This window comes from Podarcis erhardii, assembly GCF_964252035.2.
Source record: "Podarcis erhardii genome assembly, chromosome: 3".
Taxonomy (NCBI): Eukaryota; Metazoa; Chordata; class Lepidosauria; order Squamata; family Lacertidae; genus Podarcis; species Podarcis erhardii.
The window spans coordinates 30201120-30221479 of record NC_138507.1 but is presented as its reverse complement, the minus strand read 5'-3'; the positions used below and the strand labels follow the sequence as shown (position 1 = coordinate 30221479).

The window sequence follows — 20360 nt, the reverse complement described above, 5'->3', positions numbered from 1 at the left end:
TCATATGCTAAGGAGAAAACTGATCAGCTGATCAAAAATGAAGGGAAAGATCCACTCAGAGTTTCTCTTATGAAAGCCCTACTGAAATGAACTGAAGAATAACACCTTGTGTAGGTTTCATTCACACTATGGGGATTCCACAGAGAAACGTCCTGGTGAATTGGGCTCCCAGATTCAAAGGTATTTTGTCTGTTTTAGAAGCACAACTTTTGAAATGTAACAATACTGGACATTAATTTTACTTGCCTCTTGAAGCCATTGACTGGACAATAGCATGGCAGCAAGTGGTTTCTTAGTTTAGGAATAATGAAAACCATCAGAATTTCCAAGTTCTCTCAATAAGTCAAGTGGCTTGAGAAATCAGTTTAAAATGGGTGACATGGGCCATATCATTCCACATCTGAGCCTTCTGTACTTTCTAGCTATTAGCCTGTGAGCCTAATTCAAGGTGCCGGTTAATATCTTTTATGGTGTAGTCATCTGCTACTAAGTTCCACTGACTTAAAAGGACACACCTGCAGATAAGTGTGCACAGAATTGCAGTATAGCCCCTGCAGGGCCGGCCCATAACATTTTGGCACCTGAGGTGAACCACAAAATGGCGTCTCCTCTCCAACCAGGGAGGTAGGTGTGAGTGAAGACCTACACCAGGAACAAGAGAGAAATAAAGATCTACATCAGGATCTGCTGCCCGGTGCATCCTGCCGCCTGAGGCAGTAGCCTCACCTTGCCTCACAAGTGAGCCGGCCCTAAGCCCCTACATAACATAGAAAGGTCTTAAGATATGTGAATACAACCTTGCTCTATGCACCCCCTTTTTAGTGAGCCGGCCCTAAGCCCTTACATAACATAGAAAGGTCCTAAGATATGTGAATACAACCTTGTTCTATGCACCCATTTTTATTTATGTATATTAGATTAGGGTGCAGTGCAGATTCAGATGGGTGGACCTGTCCATTTTGTTTTTCTCAGTTTCTCATTTTCTAATCTTAGATTCAGTTCTTCACATTTCTACATCAATCTGCAACTTCTTTTAAGGTCCTCATGAAAATTCATCAGTATTTTGCTGTGAATTTCTCCTAATATCTGGATGTTTGACTAATATACACATTTTTGCAAAGCATTTCCCTCCAATATAACACATCTTTGTATTCTATTTTCACTAGTATATGCCAATTTATGTACATTTTATCCTGGCATGTACCTTACTTAGCTAGAGAACTGCATTGCAAAATTCAGAGATTTGCAAATTTCAAAGGATGGCTATGTTTCACACGTGTTGCTTCAGAAAGTGCAAATTAGGTAGACTCACCTTTAATTGCGAAATGTCACCCCCATCCCTAGATACAAAGTAGGACATTTCCTTCTGCTACACCTATATTATAGAAACCATGACTAGGGAAATGTTTCTCTGTTAGCTCTTCTTTCCATCAGGAGAATATATTTTCCCTTCAGAGAGTTTTTAATCACTAAAAAGTGGCTCAGTCAGGTTCTATTCTTGTTTGCTTTTATAATTTTAGATGGTATTTTTTCTTAAAGTGCATCTGTCTTCGTTTTAGAACAAGGTACTGCTGTTTGAATGCCACTTAGTGCATAATTGCACAAAAGCAAAGAACATGTAGTATCACAAACACTAATAGGGTAGAAATGGTCCTTATTGTAAAAAATAAAATAAGGAAAAGTATTTTAAAGTATCAAGTGGACTGCAGATACTTTATTTTCAAGCCTGTATGTCTAAATACAGAATCACATAATAAAACAAAAATAAGAGCTTATAGGAAACCAACAACAGTGAATTGTGCCCATCTGATGCAAGAATGCTAGACTCAAATGTGAATACAGCCTTAAGTTGGAGTGTTTGGATTTAAACAATAATGATAAAATGTCCAATCTAAATGCACTTCCAATGTGAGCCAAAGTAGTTTACTATCAGTTTTGGGCTGGACATATCTAAATCTAAATCTCTGTTTAGTCATAATACTCAGTTTCAATCTGTCAGCATCTCTTAGCCCAAGTTCCCTTATAAAATAAGGCTTATACCATCATGTGTAATAAATAATTACAAGCAGGCACCTTGAAACAATAGGACAATGGCAATAAGACTGAGGATTCAGCCTTCATTAATGGAGCTCCCTTTATATCTGACCTGACTGCAAGGCAGTATTACAAGTGAACAACTGTACAAACCAGGTTACTCTCAATGTGAGCTTTTTCTGTGTCTGTGTTCATGGAACACTCTGTATGAAAGCAGAAAAGTAACAGAAAACCACATTGTTAACTGTTGAAGGATATCTTAAATTATTCCATTCTCTGTTTCTCACTCTGCTTTATTATTAAAACAATATGCATGATTCTAAGTAAAGCAAGTTAGAATGGGAGTCAGGAAAATAAATCAGGATTCTGAGAATGCCCTTGAATTTCTTGCACTGATTACAAAGCTCAAGCCAGGGGAGGGTGTCAGAGAAACTCCCACACACACACACCTCTATTAACTCTGAGTAAACAAAGAGTAAGAGTGCCTTGCCTTAGTTGTAAGATAGAGGATTTGCTCTTGCCCCACATGCATTCAAAACTCCCATTGGTTTCAGCAAAATGAGGGGGGGGCGCAAAAGTCCAAAGGGGTAGTGCAGTTACACACTGCAGTTAATATTAATGCAATCAAGAAATGTAAAAGTCTGGGTGTGTGAGTGTGGACTTGTCACAAATTAAGTGGTTTCCCTATTCTAGGAATGTTCACAGATGAATGGAAAGGAGTGACAGTGAAATAGACCAACATCCAATCTGACACTAATTACACACACGCATTAACAGCAGTTGCTGTGGATTTCCTTCTCCTTTATAACAAAAAAACGCAAAAGTGGGGGGGTGGAGTGGAAAGAATCAGCCCCTTTATCTACACCCAGAGCTACTCAGCGCAGGGTCTCCAGCAATCTGTTCCCTAAAACTCAGCAGCCGTTTACCACTTTACTGCGCTCAATTACCTTGGAAGGTTTGATTTCCCCACCATTTCCTTAAAGTTTTGTTTCAGGAGGGGGATGGGGGCAGGTTGGAATCTGGGCTGAGAGAGGAGAACTCAGTTCATTCAAAGAAAAAGAAAAACACTACAAAAGGGAACATAGCTTTATGTTCCAGGTTCCCGAGATTACGCACTTCAATTTCATCAATAAAAGTGCAAGGACCACTTTGTAAGACAAGAAAGGTTCGTCTAGTTCATTTTACAATCTCTCCCCCCACCCCTTATTCTTTCTAGGTTGCAGAGTATAAAATCTACACATACACACAAAATAAATGTGCACAGGCATCCAGAAACACTGGCTCTCTGCCCCAAAGAGCTTACACTAAATATATGGCAACACAACATGAGCAAACAAAACCCATTGTAAAAGTCAAGGTTCTACCATACAGCTAAGATACTCATTTTCCTTCTGTGGGTCCGAAATCACTGGATAGCAATAGTCTTTTCTCTCTCTCTCTCTGGAGCAGTGCTTCAGATGCTAACCCTACCCTCTTTTGATGCTGGTTTCTGACCTGGATGCCCCCCCTCCCTTCTTACATGGCTTCTGCTCATGTCTCTATCTCCCTCCCCCTGCCCACCCACCCCCCACCCACCCACCCCCAGTTCTGTTCAAGGGACTGGAATTCAACCTTCTCTCCTTCCTGGGTATTCTGAGTGGTTCCTACCTTCCACTTAGTGACTCTTGCTTTTCCTTTCCTTCCTTAAGATTTGCAAAGTGGAAAAGAATTCTGAAAGGGGAGAAGGTGGGAGGGGAGAAAAAGAAATCTTACCTCTGAGGCTCCCTTTGTTGCTTGGAAGCAGGCAGGAATGACAATTAGGGAAGCATTCACCTCCTTTTACTGCTAGCAGCGTGCTCTAAAGAAAAGGATAGGGATGCTGCTCTGTGTCTCCTCCCTCTCCTCCCTGTCCCACCCTCCTCCTCCTCCTCCTCCTCCTCCTCCTCCTCCTCCTCTCATGCTCCCTCCCATCCATAGCCTGAAAGACAGCTCTCGTTGACCTCCTGCTTCAAGTCACTTTTCACCATTGACCTCCTGCATCAAAGTCTCCTTTCCTCTCCTCTCTTGCCTGTTGAAGTTGCAGCTCCTAGCTCGCTCACTTTCTGTCTCCCTATGTTATACAGCACAGGACAAGAGGCAGATCTGGAGCTACTGGGAGATTTCTGGGAGAGACGCAGTAGACAGGCACAGTTTCTTACTCTCAATAATTAGGCTACTGGGAAATAGAGCAAGAGGAGGGGGACAGAAGTGGATTTTGTGTGCAGAAGCCCTTGTGATACCTGGTTCCGATACCGATCAGAAATTCCTGGGTGCAGCATGTGCTCGGAGGCACCCCGTTCCTTCATTCTTAGTGTATTATCTCCCCAGCCGCGCTGCTATCTTGCACCTGGCTCTGGTTGGCAAACCTAGTAAAATAACGAAGTAGTTTTAATAAAAAATAACAAAGTAGATCCCACAAGCCTAAAGCCTGCCCACACCTCTTCTGCACCACCACTGGAAGGGCAACGCACACCACAATCTAAGCATGTCTATCCTGGGTTGTTTACAGTGGTGCCCCGCAAGACGGAAAACCCGCTAGACGAAAGGGTTTTCCGTTTTGGAGGCGCTTCGCAAAACGAATTTCCCTATGGGCTTGCTTTGCAAGACAAAAATGTCTTGCGAGTTCCTGTGGGTTTTTTTTTTTCCTTTCCCCCCCCCCTTTTTCTAAGCCGCTAAGCCGCTTATCAGCTGATCCGCTAAGCCGCTAAAAGCCGCTAAAAGCCGCTAATAGCGCTAATCCGCTAAGCCGTCAATGGGCTTGCTTCGCAAGACGAAAAAACCGCTAGACGAAGAGAATCGCGGAACGGATTCTTTTCGTCTTGCGAGGCACCACTGTATTCACATAACCACTTTTAGAACTTATACCAGTGTGTGCAATTCTTTATCGATTGATGGATTCTTTTCTAACCCACCACTCACCTTGTGCAAACTGACTGCTCCTGTTCCAATACAGCCATGGGCATTCACCACCAGATACATGTGCCATGAGATGAAACTCATTCCGTTCATTCAGTGGACACCAGCTGGATCTCACTCCATTTGCCTATGCAATCCACATGGATAAAGTCAGCTTGGCTTGAAACAGATGAACAGCTTGGTTCTGTGAATCTATTCCATTCCCCAGTAAGTTCACGACTTGTTTTCTGACTATGGCTCCGACTTAACTGGCTGGACACTGGGGAGTGGTGGTTAGATTCTGATGAGTGGGCACTGGGAGAAGAGGAGAGGGATGGAGACGGACTTGAAGGGATCTGTGCTCTGGGGGAGCCTGTAACAGGTAGGAGATGAGTGTCAGAGGCAGGAGGAGCTGAAGGATTGGAGAATGAAGAACAGGTACAGGAGGGTGGAGAGGTAAGTCAGGCTGGCGTAGAGTCAAGGGCTTCCACACCTCCTCCTGCTCCTACCTCTCCTGCTCCACTCTCTCCCAGGACCAAAAGAGGATTAAAGGGGAGGAGCTGAAGTAAGCTACACACAGACGCAGTCTTTGCCTGCTCAGGTGGAGGAGATACATAAGATAAGGGTGGGGACAAACCTTCTCTGTCGAGGCAACTGTCTCATCGGATGCACACCTAGCAGTAGCTGAGAGACACAGGACTGATGGACGTGCCTTTCCCTAACTTGCAAGTGCACTTTTGACAATATAGAGTTATCGTATTTTTTGCTCTATAAGACGTACCCAACCATAAGACGCACCTAGTTTTAGAGGAGGAGAACAAGAAAAATAATATTCTCTCCCTCTCTGCTCAGCGCTTCTCCAGCAAAGCGGGAGGAGAAACGGAGCGCCTTCCAGGAGGCTTCGGGCGGCTTTCCCTGAAGCCAGGAGAGCAGCCTGCATCCGCTCCATAAGATGCACACACATTTTCCCTTACTTTTTAGGAAGGGAATGTACGTCTTATAGAGCGAAAAATGCGGTAATTCCTCACACTGGACATTCCTTGCCTGATAGCACCATGGCACAAACTACTTTGTGTGGCTGAATCAACTGACAGACAAAATGGGGTTCCTATTTGTGAACCAACAGGGGATTGGGCTGAGAAGATAAGAGTTCTGTTCTGGATGGGGTTGCATTCCCCACCCCCGCCCCAGACTTCCTTAAGGATCAGGTTTGGACCATGCAAATGGTATTGGTGGTATAAACCACTTCTCATTTGCTTAGGCTGGTACACCAACTGCAACCCCTCCTGAACAGAAATGAATGGCCTAGTAACATAACAGAGGCACTACCCTGGAAGACTTCTTAGAAATATCAAGTGGGCTTTTGGAAAACTTGGGTTATATGGATATCTCACTGATGTTGAAATATTTCCACTGGCTTCCCATGTCTTTCCAAGTACCATTTCAGGTGCCATTGAGCTACAAAAATCCTATATAGTTGGGGACCAATATACCTCAAGGAACACCTAACTCAATAGAAACCTGCATGGGCTTCAAGCTCTGTTTATGGGGCCCCCACCTGCTGACATGAGAGGAATGGATCTGTTCTGCAGTGGCTTTCTTGTCCCTGGAATGCCTTCCTGGCTACAACACATCTAGTAACTACATTGCTGAATTTCTGGCACTAGGTAAAACACTTGCTTGTTTACCCAGGTTATGAGTTGGACTGCTGCTGATCTTGACATTTGCCTTCAGCTGAAATCATAGTTGGTTTTAATCTGCTGGACTCTTGCATACTGCAGTGTTGTTTTAAAGCTATATTTTTAAATATGTTATTCTATCTGCTGCTGTACTGCTGCTAGCTAGTTCAGTTTCTTGGATTTTTATTTCACAATCCCCGTGCAGTGCTTGGGAAGTTCGTTTTAAAACTGAACTAATTCTAGTTCAAGACGCCCTGTCCAAAAAGGATCTAGCTCCAGTTCCAGTTTGTCATCTTACAAAATAAAGTAGTCCAGCTCACATCATCCAAATGAACATTTTAGTTCATAAAAAGTTCATCCACACATTTGCTGTGCAACACCGCTTTCAGTATTGTGTTACTGAATTTAGCCTGCTTCAATACTGTGTTGTAACTTGGAACTATTTGCACCTTATGGAGTACAGTGGTACCTCTGGTTATGTACTTAATTCGTTCCGGAGGTCCGTTCTTAACCTGAAACTGTTCTTAACCTGAAGCACCACTTTAGCTAATGAGGCCTCCCGCTGCTGCCCTGCCGCCGGAGCACAATTTCTGTTCTCATCCTGAAGCAAAGTTCTTAACCCAAGGTACTATTTCTGGGTTAGCAGAGTCTGTAACCTGAAGCATATGTAACCTGAAGCGTGTGTAACCTGAGGTACCACTGTATATGAACATATGAACCCGCCTTACATTGCAGATTGGTCAACCTAGCATAAATGCTGTCTATACCAAATGGCAGCAGTGCTCCCAACAGTTGAAGAAGAGGTATTTCTTGGCCTTAGGAGCACAGGAAGCTGCCTTATACAGAATCAGGCCATCAGGGTCTGTATCATTCAAATTGACCTCCAACCGCCCTTCAGGGTTTGAGACTGGAGACATTCTCAGTCCTAAATGGAGATGCAAGGGATTGGACCAGGGACTTCCTGCTAAGACCCTTTCAATGTCAATGGGTGGAGCAGATATTATAATTTACTGTTTATTTAAAATACTAATGAATTGCCTTTGCCTGCAATGTTATGTATAGTAATATACAATAATTAAAAACAACACACACATACACAAAGTAGAAACATCATTACAGCACAGCAAGAGAGTGGAATTCACAATTTCACAAAGCCAAACAAAACAGCTTTTGCAGCCTGTCCAAAACTAGACAAAGATGGGGGTCAACCCTTAGTTCCCTAGGAGGAAAATACACCACTCCCACTACCCCTAGCCAACATGGCAAGTAGTGAGGGGTGATGGGAGCAGCAGTGGATGGTTAGGGTGGGGTAGTGGTCTCACCTGACCTCCAGTCAGTTGCATCACTGCTGCTAACTTAGAGGGAAGGGTGAGGTGGTGGTGAGGTTGGGGTAGTGAAAGTTTACCAGTGGGAGCTCTGGAATGGCTCCACCAGGGCAGTTGCTATGCAGTGACTGCTGCCGTGTCTCCTCTATCTCCTAGTAAGCACCAGGCAGAAGGTCAGCTGAGTGCCACCACTCCATCTGCTACTGGATGGGAGTTGCAGTCCAGCAATATATAGAGTGCACCCCATTTGCTATCCTTGCAATATATTTAAAGCTAGTAGTAGCAGTAGCAGTAGTAGTAGTCGTAGCAATTTCCTGCCCTAAGGTCCCAGGGCAAGTTATAACCACTAAAACACATTATTCTGAAGAGTTTCAAACAAATAAGGTGGGGCCTAAAAATTATACATCTCAGGTGTCAAAAATCAGGGTAAAGAGGTGTATCTTCTTCTGCATTTGCTGAAAGCTGTCTAATGCAGATGCCAGACATGCCTCTGTGGTCATGTCTACATCACATATATAAAGCACCTCCAAAGCCAAAGAATCCTGGGAACCGTGGTTTAACCCTTGCAGGGTTATAATTCTCAACACCTTTAACAAACTACTCAAGATACACAAACTCAGGATTGGATGAATCTTAAGGGGAAGAGAATTCTGAGGATCAATACGTCTTGTTGTAAATTGCATCAAAAGGAAGGATAACAGATACACTTAAGAAAGAAAGAAAGAAAGAAAGAAAGAAAGAAAGAAAGAAAGAAACCACTCCTGTGAGAAGTTATTTTTCATCTACCAAGCTTCCATGCCAGATGCCTTTCAAAATGAAGAGCTGTTTTACATCCTGACAACTCTATTTAAAAGGATTCCACCAGCCCCCCACCAGGTTGCAGCACATGGTTACTCTCCTCAGAAATATTGTGCAGGGAGATGAATTATATGAATTTCTCCACAAGCATGACAAGAGTTTGGAAATTAAGATAGTGAAATCAGATGCACACATCTGTTAATGAACTTTTCTTTTTTATCACTGGAGTGCAACTGTCCTTAAGGCGGCTCTCATTCCAATCAGTGTGTGTGTGTGTACATGAATGTACATCTAGAGCAGGCGTCACCAACCTTTTTCAGCCGTGGGCTGGTCCACCTTCCCTCAGACCATGTGATGGGCCGGACTATATTTTGAAAATAAATCAATAAATGAATTCCTATGCCCCACAAATAACCCAGAGATGTGTTTTAAATAAAAGCACACATTCAACTCAGGTAAAAATACCAGGCAGGCCCCACAAATCATCCAGAGATGCGTTTTAAATAAAAGGACACATTCTACTCATGTAAAAACACACTGATTCACGGACCGTCCGCGGGCCAGATTGAGAAGGCGATTGGGCCGCATCCAGCCCCCCGGGCCTTAGGTTGCCTACCCCGATCTAGAGTGATTAAAAAAGGAACTTGTGTGTGTATTTGTATGGCTTTTAATCAGCAAATCCTGAAACTTAGACATTGCCATGGATTCTCTAGTATTCGCCTGGGCTCCCTGGGCTTTACATACAGTCTCTCAGAAATTACTTCCAAGAACCGTGTAAGGTCAGCCAGGACTATTTCTCCATCTTACAGGCAGGCAGGGCTGAGTGCCAGCAGCTTGCTGATGGTCTCTCAGCAAATCTGTAGCAAGCGCAACATTTTAATCATCAGGAACTTTCTGAATCGCAGTTCAGTCTATGTAACATCTGCTTTCAAACTGCTATGGTTTTCTATTTCGGGAATGGGGTGAGTATTTTGCTCAGTTCCTTTATCATCTGACATGGTGCAATAAGAAATACTGTATTCTTTACCCATTCCTAAATCAATATTTATTTTGCATTATTGATGGTAAGCAGTCGGCCCTGAAGCCTTTTGTGTGCTTTCCAATTCATAGATAATTGCCACAAATATCTAACAGTTTGCAATAATTTAGAAAGCAAATTGTGTGCCGTTTTAACGTGGCAGAAGAAATGTTAGCAATCATGTGTTTCTGCAGAATGTATGGCTTATTTATTTATGATGTTTATATTCCACTTTCCCATCCAATGCTAGAAACACACTGGGTTAGAGTGAAACATTTAAAAAATCACAAATGGTTGCTCAGATGCAATGAAACATTACAGAAAGCTGTATAACAAGTACAGTGGTACCTCGGGTTAAGTACTTAATTCGTTCTGGAGGTCTGTACTTAACCTGAAACTGTTCTTAACCTGAAGCACCACTTTAGCTAATGGGGCCTCCCGCTGCCGCCACGCCGTCGGAGCACAATTTCTGTTCTCAACCTGAAGCAAAGTTCTTAACCTGAAGCACTATTTCTGGGTTAGCAGAGTCTGTAACCTGAAGCGTATGTAACCCGAGGTACCCCTGTAATAGAGAGTGGTTATAGCTAAGCGCTTAGGAAAAGTAACCATTAAGCAACAGGGAAGGATCAAGTTGCCAGCTATGCACCCAGTCTTGAAAACGAATGCATGTCAGTATGCTATAAGCCCTTTTCATATGTAATCCTGTCAAGGGATAAAAGGAACATCACAAGCAGGCCTTTTTTCAGGGGGAACTCACAGGGACCCTTGTCGGTGTGAATCATTGCCATTCTAAGAAAACAAGGGAGGTGTTCATTCTGGCACCTCTTTTACTAGAAAAATTAGCACTGGTTGTAAGTTTTGGTTGAGCAAAATTGAGGAGGGGGCAAAGCTTCTAATGGACGATCCCACTTCAAAATAAAGGGGTGGTGGGGCATATGCTTCTTTCTGGAAATGCATCTATGAATGTGTCCCCAACCAAAAATATCACTATGCGTAGAAAACTAGCATTGGGAAGAGTTCAGCTTTTAAGGTGAAACAAACTCATGCAATGTGAATAAAAATTCTTAAAACAGAAATAATAGATATTACATATTAGCATTTTTATTTTAGCAAATTGAGTTTTTCATAAATTCACTAATGGCAAATTATTATTCTTACAGGGAGTATGGTATTTTAATTATCTTTCTTTTTCTTAAACTCTTTGTTAACTGCCTTGAGTTAACACCTCTCACACACCCACACATACCTTCTAAATAACATGTGTTTTTCCTAAACATAGGATGTGAAAGCACACGTTCCAGCAAGGCCCTATGCCAGTGGTTTTCAACCAGTGTGCCGTGGCACCCTGGAGTGCCTTGAATGATAGTCAGGGGTGTGGCGGGCAACACTGGCCTCTGCCCCTCTTTCCTTCCCTCCCTCCTCTGATGCTCTCTTGTGCCTCTGCCTCCCAAAGGCTTACACAGCTGTTTGTTGCAACAGCTCTGGCTACAAGCTCCCCAGGCGAATGGTGCCTCTGGGGCTGGCCCAAGGGTGCTTCCCAGGCCCCTGTGGGGCAGTGTGAGGAGGCACCTCTCTTTGAGGCCGGGGGGGGGGCAGCTCAGACCAGGGACAGTAGTTACAGCTGCCCAGAGGACTCCCAAGGAGAGGGGAGAAAAGAGGGGGCTGAGGGAACACTTCACAAGTGAGTGTGTTCGAAAAGGGGTGAGGGGTTGCCAGTTCTGCTGGCAAGGGGTTACATAACTGGGCTCCTGAGCCCCACAAGGGTGCCACAGAAATAATGCAGTTGGTCAAGGGAGCCATGGACCCCAAAAAGTTGAAAACCTCCTGTGCACACAGTCCCACTGAACTAAATGGGATATACTTCTGAATAAATATACATAGAATAGGGATACATTTGTGTTTGGAAGTGTACTAAAGCGGCAGTTCTATATAGGCTTACTTGGAGCAAGACCCATTAAGTTCAGACTTACATCTGAGTAAACACACAAAGATTGTACTGGGAATGGGGTTCATGACTGGGGTAGCCAAAGAATAAAATGCACAGTATTTTTCAGGAGTGAAATTACCGCCCTCTGGTGGAAAAGGAAGCAAATTATTTGAACTAAAGTGACGTGACCCATCCTTCAATGCAGGATGACCTGCTCCATTATGTATTTTGTATTTTTTATATTGTAGTTTTGTGCTGTCGACCACTCTGCAATCTAGGGATATAGATCAGTATAAAAATTTAGTAACTTTAATAATAATTTATTAAAACCAAAGCATGCTATTTGCTGGTTCCAGGCCTATTGCTAGGAATACTCTCCTGTCTTTTAAGATGAGCCATACTGAATCAGACTAAAGGAACAGCTATCTCAGCATCCTGCTCTCAGGTTCGCTTCCCGCTTTTGATTTCCAGCACCGGTTATTCAGAGGAATACTACTTCTGACACTAGTAGTCATTGGAAGTCCTATCTGTCATGAATTTTCCTGATCCTCTTTTCAAGCCACCCTAGCTAGCTGCCATTGCATCTTGTGGGTACATATTCCTTAACAACTGTGTGCTGTGTGAAGAACTACTTTATTTGCCTGAAGTGACAAAGGTCTCATGCTGCTGTCTAGCTGGGGGCAGGTGGGTATCAGAGAATCCTAATTTATAGAAACAGAATCTGTTGGGGAAGTGGCCCCATCCCTCTCTGCTGGCACCAATACCATACAGAGGCTGTTATACTGCTTTAATGTCAAAAGTAGCACTTGGGTGAAGAGGGCGAACGACATGGAAAATAATCCACAGTTGGAAAATCGACATTTATGTGCCATTGGTGGTTATAAGCGGCGTTTCTAAAATATGCCATGAGGTACATGATGATATGTGGGGGGGGTGCTTGGAGGGTTTGTTTGTTTTCACAATCAAGCGGTATATGGAATCGTAGAAACTGTAGAGTTGGAAGGGATCGCCAAGGGTCATCAGGCCAACCCCCTTGTAATGCAGGAAACACCCTGAAAGATGACCATCCAATCTCTGCTTTTTAAAACTTCCAAGGAAGGAGAGTCCACCAACTCTTAACTGTCAGCTATACAGCCATTTTAAGCGTGTTTTAAGTGCTATATACACCAGAGGGCGGTGGGGAGCCTTATGGGAAATTCAATGTACAGTATTTTTTTTAATTGAAAAATGCTTTTTTAAAAAGGACTTTGTGTGTGTGTGTGTGTTTGTTGTGTAGATTCCACCTCAGAAACTTCCCCCTGAACGTTTATTCGGAAACCTCCTTTCTCGTCACTTGAAGCCATGGGTTCGAGTCCTGCACCTCCAGAGCGGGGCGGGGGGGGGCGGACAAAAAAGCGCCGCTCCCTGCATTTTGGCGGCGAACCTCTTCTCTGGTCCTCACCTTGTCCTATTAAGTGGGCCAATTCTTGCCATCCCTTTCAATGTATCCTCTTACGACCGGGGGTAGGGGGCGGATATAAGGATAACTGTTCGTGAGGCACCGGTGAAAGGAAAAGGCCATTGTGGGCTTTAATGCGGCGGCGCAACCCCACAAGGGTGGCTCTTTTAGGGGCGTTTGGGGGGGCGCCTTTCCCAGGGAGCGGCCCCCGTGAGGCGGTCGGGAGGCGCGGCGGCTGTGAGGGCGGGCCTGTTCGGCAGAGGCGCCGGGGAAAGGCCGGCCCTTCTTCCGCTTTCCTCACCGCAAGGCCGCCCGGCGGTTTCTCCCTCCGCCCTTCAGGCCCCGCCGGAGACTCCGCCTCTGGGGAGAGAGGGCGCCCAAGATGGCCGCTCCCGCTGTGGGGCACAGCCCCGAGCAGCCGTCGGTGCTGCTCCCGCAGCTCTCCATGGACCTGCTGCAAGTGAGTGAACGCGGAGGGGGCGGCTTCGTGCGCCGCTTTCTCCAGGCCCGGCTCCGTCGGCTGTTTGTCAGCTCGGGAAACGGGGCTCTCTCTCGGGCTGCGGCGGGGGAAGGCGGGAAGGCGAGAGATGGGGGTCCTGAGGAGCCCCCGGCGGGTAATCCTCGTCGTCGTCCCCTCACCTCAGCCCGGGGCAGCGAGCGCGGGCTGACGTTGGGACTCCAGGTCGGGGAGCGGGCGGGATGGCCTGCGCTGCGAAGGGGACTGGGGTCGCTGTTTGGGTGGGGACGGGATGGGATTGTGTGAAAGAACAAGTTCGAGAGAAAGAAAGAAAAAAGGAATAGGTTTAGGACCATTAGTAGAATGGTGCACGTGTCTCCCTCGGTCACATTCACACAAACACACGCACGCAAGTGTCTTCTTCCCCTGTCTTCCCTCAAGTTAAAACCATGCTGCTGCTGCTGCTGCTGCTGCTGCGTTTACTACTTGGTCTGTGACTGCATCCTGAACCCCAGCCGTATCATTACTAAGCCGAACCTTTAAAGGGTTTGGTCCTCTATTTTTTTTCCTTTTGTGATTTTTCAAAAGAGTGTTTGGTGTCTCGCGCATTCTTCTGTGTTGAGGCATGCACGTTTTTTGGTTCGGTTGCTTGTTTCACAAGTCATTCGTGTCCACGCGTTTTTGTATTTCGAACCGCCCTGTGGTCCTTGGGTGAAGGGTGTAACACAAAATTAATAAATATGTAAAATATATAAAAATAGTGTTCCGTGAGATGGCGCTGAATGAAGCATTTTCTCATTGCTCCATTTCTCATATCCCACTAAGTCATGGCCCTATGCAAATTGTGTTTTTTATATTTAATGGATAAAGTAATAATAATAATATTTATTGAATTTCTGTTCTGCTGTTCATCCAAGGATAATAGGGCGATCTTTATTTCTTTTTTTCTTTCTATACCGCCCTATACCTGAAGGTCTCAGTGCGGTTCATATAAAATATCAAATACATAAAATCAAAACAAAAACAACAACCCAATAAAGAAAAACCCAGAAAAGAGCTTACAATGTAAAAACTCATAAATGCATAACATAGTGACAAACAAAAACAATACAGCAACATTCCCCTTCGGCTGTGAATTACAAAGAAGATGGGTAATGGTTGGACAAGTAAGTGTGTTTAAGGACATATTGACCATCATTACTAGTAAGATACTGAGAAACCTTGAAGCTTCTTTCAGTACGCTTTGGAGACTGAATGTATTGTCAGCAGCATATAACTTGGTTGTATAGCTATCACCAAATACCTATGATGAAAGTTCGTTTATTATGTGAACTGGTCATGTGTTTCCCTAAGAAGAAATAATATTTAATTAACTATATATTTCTTATAGGCACACATTAAAGTTGAAAATGAAGATGATGTACACTTTGTGTCTTTTAATCGCAAAGAAGCACCCTTTGTGAAAGTTAAAAGTAAGTTCTTTCTTTTTTCCCATTAACACCTGATGGAATTTCGTACAAGAGAAACTCATTTCATATACTGCAATCTACATCTAAGTATGTTTGTGATTAAAATTCGGAGAATCTTGAGTAGGAAGCTGCTGCCCTGCAACTTTCTATTCTAAAGTTTAGTCCATGTGAAAGTAATGATAAGTTTATACAAATGGCACAGTTAGGTATTGTTGTAAAAACTTGCCTATTCATTTTTAACTGAATGAGCTATACTGTGGGGTAAGGGACTGGCGTAAAGGCAACCACCATACTCAATGATAACCATATTCTGTCATCACTGAATGGGAAAAGGAAAACCCACTACTCTGAAGAACACAGAATGGAACACCACCACCAGTGTTCACTAATCATGGGCCATGCCGGGCAAAAGCAATCCATTGATTATAATTGCATCCAAACCAGGTTATTACTGGGTTTTGTTTAACAATCCACCATTCCTCAGGTTTGGCACCACAGGGAAATGTTGTTCGTTTAACAGTAGACGTGTTATCTTTGTAACCACGCAGGATATGGGGAGAAAATTAACCCAGGGTTCATGCAGGCTCATTCATGTGACAGGAAAGAATGATTCCCCATTACATATGAATTGGCACAACGAAAAGGGCCTGAGCAAATTTATGGCTGTGCATAAAAGCCAAATGTATACTGGCTGATAACTATGACCGTTTATAACTGCTTTGAGGGTTTGTTTGTTTTTTTACAAACAAGTGGTATAGAAATTTTCTTAAATGAATGAATGAAATGAAATATAGTATCCATTTAATTTTCTGTTTTATAACAATTAGGCCCCTCCTGTAAAGGTCTTGCAATCTGAAGGCAACCAAATTCCAACTTGCTTCATTGTTGAAGTGACTGATCTCAGGCAGGATGGTTTAATTCATCACCATGTTGATCAGCACTTGATACACGTGAGAACTCTTTTGTCATAGGCTAACAAACTACTTTTTAACCCTGTACAGAGTCTATAAACAGCAGAAAGCCCCGCTATGATGGATCATTGGTTCATCTGACCAGGAGATTCATGGACCTTGTCAAAGTCTCACCAGAAGGTGTTCTTGATTTAAATGAGGTATCTCGGACACTAGGAGTGCGGAAGCGAAGAGTGTATGATATCACAAATGTGCTGGATGGAATACATCTTATTCAGAAAAGGTCCAAGAACCTTATCCAGTGGGTGTAAGTTGATTTTCCTTGATGGCTTTAAAACAAGAACTGAGATCTTCTGTTAATTAAGAGCAGCATTACTCTGTACTTTTTATGGATTGGACACGTACTAGAGCAATGCCTACTCTTCTGCTCCCTCTATTATCTTTTTGGTGCCTATCAAAGAACTTCCTTTCCCAATAAGCCCAAGTAAAGATTTTTATCCCAGTCTGATTATATACTGGACTTTATTTTTATACATGTTTCATTGTTTCTGTTTTTATAGTTGAATCACTTTGGGATGTTTTATGAGAAGCAATTCAGAAATGATATAAATAATCTTAATTGAGTAAAATGGCACTTGTTTGTACATGGGTATTTGATTGTAGCCTTAATGGCACTACGTTATGCAACTCATATTATTAAACAAAGGTAGATTCAGTATATACCGTATTTTTCACCCTATAGGACACACTTTTTCCCCTCCAAAAATGAAGGGGAAATGTGTGTGCATCCTATGGGGCGAATGCAGGCTTTCTCTGAAGCCTGGAGAGCGAGAGGGGTTGGTGCGTACCAACCCCTCTCGCTCTCCAGGCTTCAGGAATCTATCCGCAAGCCTTGGGAGCCCGGCCCGACTTCCCGCCGGGCTCCCAAGGCTTGCGGACAGCAGCCTGCAGCCCAAAACCCGGGGAGCGCAGCAGAGCGCGCCCCGGGCTTCGGGCAGCTCTCCGCAAGCCTTGGGAGCCTGGCGCGACTTCCTGCCGGGCTCCCAAGGCTTGCGGACAGCAGCCTGCAGCCCGAAACTGCCCCCCCCACTTCCCCCGCCCCAGCCCTGCGACTGGGTGGGAAATTAAAAAAAAATTCTTTATTCCCCCCCCCCAAAAAAAAAACTAGGTGAGCCCTATGGGCCGGTGCACCGTATAGGGCGAAAAATACGGTAATACACAAATATAACATATAACACACAAATACATAGTCTGATCTTTTGCAGATGTTCATGAGCTTAGGTGTGGCAAACTCTGCAGAGAACTAGGCTATTAGTAAGTATTCTCTAGGGCTTGGCCTCATTTTATGAAACATGTAGCTGCCAATTGATAAATGTTCATTTCCAATAGTTGACCATGTTCTTACCAAAAGCTCTTCTAGATATTGGTATGTCATGCAATGTTGCTTCTTTCTTTAGAGGGTGTGTGAAAGTCTAAAAAACTTCATATTCTATTTTAGTGGATCAGATATTAAGCATATTACTATCAGGACACCAGAGCATCAAAAGTTAAGAGATGAACTTTATGACTTAACAGAAATGGAAGAAGCATTAGATGAATTAATCAAGGACAGTGCTCATCAATTGTATGATTTAACAGATGACAAAGAAAAGGCAAGATATCCTTTTTCTGAAGCATTTGTCAGAGTTTTCACTTGCTGGTGTTGAGCAACTGCGATTAAAATAGTTCTAGTACTTCATATGAAAAGATACATTCTACTGCTATTGAAATTCCTTGACAATCACGTACACTAGCTTATGTAACCTACCAAGATATCCGTAGCATTCAGACTTTTCAAGAACAGATTGTTATTGCAATCAAGGCTCCAGAAGAAACCAAAATGGAGGTACCAGCTCCTAAACAAGTAAGTGCATCCTGGCATGTTTTAAATCACCTGGGTGGGGTTGGATGGCAGTTTAACAGACTTATCTACACATGTTTTAAGGTCAAACCTAAGGTAGGGGGCAGGCACTTGAACCAGATCTCCTCCCTGAGTGGTATCATGTTCCTCTCCCACCCCGCCCACCCACCCGCCAACCTGCCAGCCTCAGAAGTAAAGTAAGGTTATAGATGAGCAGCATCTATATCAAATAGGATTGGGGACCCTTCTCAAACTTTCTGTGTGAAAAAAAAAACAATTTACTGCCCAGGACCTTAATTCTTTTTTCCCCAAAAAATATGTCAAGGCCTTGAGTTTTACAACATCTCTACCTCTACCTTTTATGGGAGGGATGCAGGTGGTGCTGTGGTCTAAACCACAGAGCCTAGGACTTGCCAATCAAGGTCGGCGGTTTGAATCCCCGCGACGGGGTGAGCTCCCGTTGCTCGGTCCCTGCTCCTGCCAACCTAGCAGTTTGAAAGCACATCAAAGTGCAAGTAGACAAGTAGACCTTCCGGCTGGAAGGTAAACGGCATTTCCATGCGCTGCTCTGGTTCGCCAGAAGCGGCTTAGTCATGCTGGCCACATGACCCGGAAGCTGTACGCCAGCTCCCTCGGCCAATAAACCAAGATGAGCGCCGCAACCCCAGAGTCAGCCACGACTAGACCTAGTGGTCAGGGGTCTCTTTACCTTTACCTTTTATGGGAATGTTTACTACAGCATGGGTCCAACCCTGCTCTCAGCCAGTGTTGTTGTCTTGCAGGACTGCATAGAAGTACGCATCAAAAGCACAAAGGGACCCATTGATGTTTATTTATGTGAAGTGCCGTTGGACGATCCAAATACTGATGTTTTGAAAAATATGGATAACATTTCGCGTGAAAGTAGACAGGCAGTGGATGATTATGGAGGTAAATATGGTAATGGTATGGATGCTTATAAAAATGACATGCAATTACAAGTTTCCTGCTCCTTGGAAACGTGGTTAAAACCTGTATCGGCATAAATGCATGTTGTCTGCTAATCTACAGATACACCTAGTCTCAGATGTGTGATAAGGAATCTTACTTTTTTATTTTAATTATTTCAATATAATTAATAAACTGATTAAGGAGTTTAGGGTAGGTGACAGTTCAAAATCTGGGAATAAAATAGAAGCTCAGTATTGACTAGGAAAAAACCTCAGTTGGCAGACAGAAGCTGGGTTAGAAAGAGCCACCCCTTATCTAAAGTTTTAGTCTTGAACATTGCGAAACGCTTAGGTTACATTAATATCTGTTACATTTCTGAGTTTTTACTGCTCAAGTACACCCCACTGGTTTCAATGTGATTTAAAGCACAAGTTGTTTTTGGATTTTACCCCCATACCTAAATATGTTCAGCAGATTACCTGAATGTGGTTTGCTATTCCAGTATATTCCTTTTCTTCAAATGGCTTGTCTTTTGTGTCCACCTCTACAGTGAGCAATATCAGAGATACGAAGAACTGAGGCATTTGATTACTGAACTTCCACTTCATGGACTTCCCTGGATGTGTTTCATGGAGGGCCAGTGCAAGCACCACAAATTTCTGTCTCAACTCCAGTTAAGAGAACAAGAGCAGGCACTGGATTTGCGGACTCTCTACCTTGAGCTAATATTTTTCCCCTAACCTTTCAGAAGTTGAGGGTAAAGTCGCATCTTGCCTTCCCCTTTTCATGCTGGTTTTGATCTGGAATAATGTGTTCATAACTAAATGACGAAGTTATACTGTGCTGTCATGCTAAAAAAATATATCCTTAAATTAAAAATCTGAAAACGTGGATTAGGGTTGTGATTTTATACAGGTCTTGTGTGCCGCATATTATAGCTACCCTAAACCGTTTCATGTGTCATTAAAGGGCCTCTCTTTCATCTTCATACATGGAAGTGGCATTGAACATGAAGTTGTAATTAACTCCTTAATTTAAAAAAAATTAGCTCTTCAGAACTGACTGACCCTGGAACAAAACATGCTCAGTTAAGGGACCATTTGTGAAGAAATGCACTTTAGTTCTGAAGTTGCACTGTTGCCCAGTGGAATTGTTAAACCACTGTAAAGATTTGGAAAAGGAAATGTTTCACACAAGAACAAGACTACAGAAAACAAGGTGATTTTTGTTTTCATTTCATGGATGTTGTTCATGTGATATGCCTTGAACTCTGTATGAAACTGGCTTGAAGTCCTCAAGAAGCTGAAATTGCTTGGTTCATGTGTATATATGTATATCATGTTTAAATGGTTATCAGTGGAAATTTGGGCTGCCTCTGTACAGTAAAATACAAATAAACACTAACTGATAAATACTACATATACAAAGTATTTGTCATTTTTGTTTGACTTTGAAGCTCCATTGATTTACAGTTGTTTCAAACCTTTCATGTATGAATTTATAGTTTGTGAACTATAAATTGCAGGAGCAGTCAGAAGGTAGATTGAGGTCTATCAGGTGA

General features: G+C 43.3%; 2 protein-coding genes and 1 long non-coding RNA gene across 3 annotated transcripts in view; 1 reads left to right on the top strand and 2 right to left on the bottom strand.

The window, feature by feature from the left end:
• Positions 1 to 13309, bottom strand: part of GREB1 (growth regulating estrogen receptor binding 1) — a 105221-nt gene extending 91912 nt beyond the window's left edge. Inside the window, exons 1-4 of the mRNA XM_081856682.1 lie at positions 13136 to 13309; positions 4972 to 5095; positions 4293 to 4418; positions 3682 to 3744 (exon numbers count right to left, since the gene is read on the bottom strand). The gene's annotated coding sequence lies outside the window, so the exon portion shown is untranslated. The remainder of the gene's footprint in view (positions 1 to 3681; positions 3745 to 4292; positions 4419 to 4971; positions 5096 to 13135) is intronic.
• A 160-nt stretch (positions 13310 to 13469) lies between these two features.
• On the top strand, positions 13470 to 20216 carry E2F6 (E2F transcription factor 6). Its single transcript, XM_081857427.1, has 7 exons — positions 13470 to 13592; positions 14980 to 15061; positions 16060 to 16276; positions 17468 to 17627; positions 17759 to 17872; positions 18652 to 18799; positions 19350 to 20216. The coding sequence occupies exons 1-7, from the start codon at positions 13515 to 13517 to the stop codon at positions 19376 to 19378; spliced, it is 828 nt and encodes a 275-aa protein (XP_081713553.1). The 5' UTR covers positions 13470 to 13514; the 3' UTR covers positions 19379 to 20216.
• LOC309339438 lies at positions 18183 to 18674 on the bottom strand. The gene is made up of 2 exons (XR_014155349.1): positions 18585 to 18674; positions 18183 to 18219 (listed from the first exon to the last, which is right to left on the bottom strand). It is a non-coding gene; the product is annotated as an uncharacterized lncRNA (long non-coding RNA).
• Positions 20217 to 20360: the final 144 nt, after the last annotated feature.